This window comes from Arachis ipaensis, chromosome B09 (genome assembly GCF_000816755.2).
Source record: "Arachis ipaensis cultivar K30076 chromosome B09, Araip1.1, whole genome shotgun sequence".
NCBI lineage: Eukaryota > Viridiplantae > Streptophyta > Magnoliopsida > Fabales > Fabaceae > Arachis > Arachis ipaensis.
In genome coordinates, this window is record NC_029793.2 from 2,355,807 (window position 1) to 2,358,263 (window position 2,457).

The window sequence follows — 2,457 nt, forward strand, 5'->3', positions numbered from 1 at the left end:
TCTAACGCACGATATGATTCCAGTTATTTCTATTGAAACGTGGAGGACAAGAAATATATGTTGGACCATTGGGTCATCATTCAAGCCAATTGATAAAGTATTTTGAGGTATGGCATGATGCAACTTAAATTCACTAATAATATTTTAAAAATTAATTATATGTACAATTCTTTTTTCTAATAGCATCTCTTTTTCTAATATTTCCATTATCTAGAGCATTGACGGAGTTACTAAAATCAAAGATGGTCATAACCCAGCAACTTGGATGCTAGAAGCTACAAGTTCAGCAAAAGAGCTTAATCTCGGTGTTGATTTTCATGAGATATACAAAAATTCTGATTTGTACAGGTAAGCATGGACTTATATTAATTAATTACTAGCTAAATTAATTTTATGATCATTTTTAGGAAAATTGCAATTTAGCCTAGTTTATGGCTAGACCCTTTTGAAATTCACTAGCTAGCATCCTAATAGGTATCTTGGGTTGCTTTTTTATTCTTTGTATAACACACTACATAGAAAAATAGTTATAATTTTATTGATTAAAGAATTTGTAAAATATATGTTTAATTACTCTGTCAGTCTCTATAATTTCACTGAATTTTCAATTAGATTCCTATATTTTTTTTTATTGAATTTCCATACTATATCAGATTTTGTAATTAAGTTCCTGTCGTGACAAAAATGTTAGAATTAAGGGAATATTCTGTTAAACAAAACGAATATGCCTAACACTTGAATATTCCTATAGTTTAACAGAATATTCTGTTAATTTCAACGTTTTTGTCACGCTAGGAACTTAGTTACAAAATTTGATATGGTATAAAAATTCAATTAAAAAAATATATATAAGGATCTAATTAAAAATTTGATAAAACTACATGACTCACGGAATAATTAAACCTAAAAAATATAATTTAAAGAACTGAAATTGATTCTCCACAAAAATCAATTTAAAATTATTTTTTTTTTGCAATGTGCTTAAACTCTCATACATTATTGTGCATCAGGAGGAACAAGGAGATGATAGCAGAATTGGGAAACCCTGATCCTGATTCAAATGATCTTCATTTCCCTAATAAATATGCACAGCCATTTTGGGTGCAGTTCCAAGCATGCTTATGGAAGCAACATTGGTCATATTGGCGCAATCCATCATATACAGCCATAAGATTTTTTACCACTATTATCTTAGCCTTCATATTTGGAACTATATTTTGGAACCTTGGAGGCAAATAGTAAGTATAATAAAATACTCAATTTTATTATAACCATACCATATCAACATAAAATTAAAAATGACCACTGTACAAAATTACATATTAGTTTTATAAAAAGAAATGTTTATATTGTAATTAAAAATAGGGTAAAATTTGTTAAAATTCTTCCAATTTCTCTGCATAGTCCTTCTCCTTCTCAGCATCCTCCTTGGATTTGGAGGTACCATCTTTGGATACAGTTGGCTTCTCGAATTTCACCCGTGCCTCTTTGCTCGCGATTTTCGAGCTGTTTCCGACGCTTTGGTTCGTCACCTCCGGTATCATCGTGTTCTTCTCTCCGTCAGCTTTCCAACGCCGCCAAGATCGCCGCCAACGACCACCACACGCGCCTCCACGCGCCGTCAGAACATTGCTGCCGACCACCATTCTTTCTCATCCGGAGGCTTCAGCAGCCGTTGGATCTTCGTGCAGATCGGACGTCCCTGGAGCGTCCACGTGTCACAAGGTAAGCTGGTTGGGCAACCCGACCCGCGACGACCCGACCCGACCCGCCCTGAGACCCGCGTGCCACCTGTGCGCCAGCGTGTCTCCATCCGCCTCTCCCGTGCTGACACGTGTCATCACCCGCTGACGTGGCGCTGACGCATTGCTGACGTGGCGCTGACGCATCGCTGACGTGGCTGCCAAGTGGACCATCCCTAAGGTTTTTTGGTGAGCTCTTTCCGATTCCGCGCTCTGATACCATGTTAGAAACAAGAGACTGAGAGAATGATGTGAAAAGTGTATTATTGAGTTGTGTGTCAGGTACAATATACAAGGGGTATTTATAGGTGCTAAATAAATCAAAGTAATAAAGACATAGAATCCTACAATTAATGTACAGATATGCTATATAAATATAGACGATGCTAATTGATCTAAATTGATTCTAATGATTCTAATTGATTCTCTAACATTTAAAAATATCTCTAAATATTATTTTGTTTCAATTTTTTTCAAAAGTTTTTGAATTACATTAAATATACTCCTAACAGCTGATTTTTCAAAAAATTTAAGACTAATTCAGCAATAATTTCAAAAAAAACCTTTAATATAAGCAAACCATATATAGTTATCATGTATTATTATTGGATTGGTCCTAAACTTTTTGAAAAAAATTAATTGCCAGAATATATTTGATGCAAAAAAAATGTTAATAATAAAATTGAAACAAAATAAAAATTAGAGATATTTTTTT

General features: G+C 34.0%; 1 protein-coding gene across 2 annotated transcripts in view; it reads left to right on the plus strand.

The window, feature by feature from the left end:
• Positions 1-2,457, plus strand: part of LOC107616575 (pleiotropic drug resistance protein 1-like) — a 20,762-nt gene that overhangs the window by 15,834 nt on the left and 2,471 nt on the right. For both annotated transcript variants that reach the window (XM_016318529.2, XM_016318530.2), the window contains exons 17-19: positions 24-107; positions 215-348; positions 1,011-1,238. In XM_016318529.2, coding sequence (XP_016174015.1) covers positions 24-107; positions 215-348; positions 1,011-1,238 — 446 coding nt within the window. The remainder of the gene's footprint in view (positions 1-23; positions 108-214; positions 349-1,010; positions 1,239-2,457) is intronic.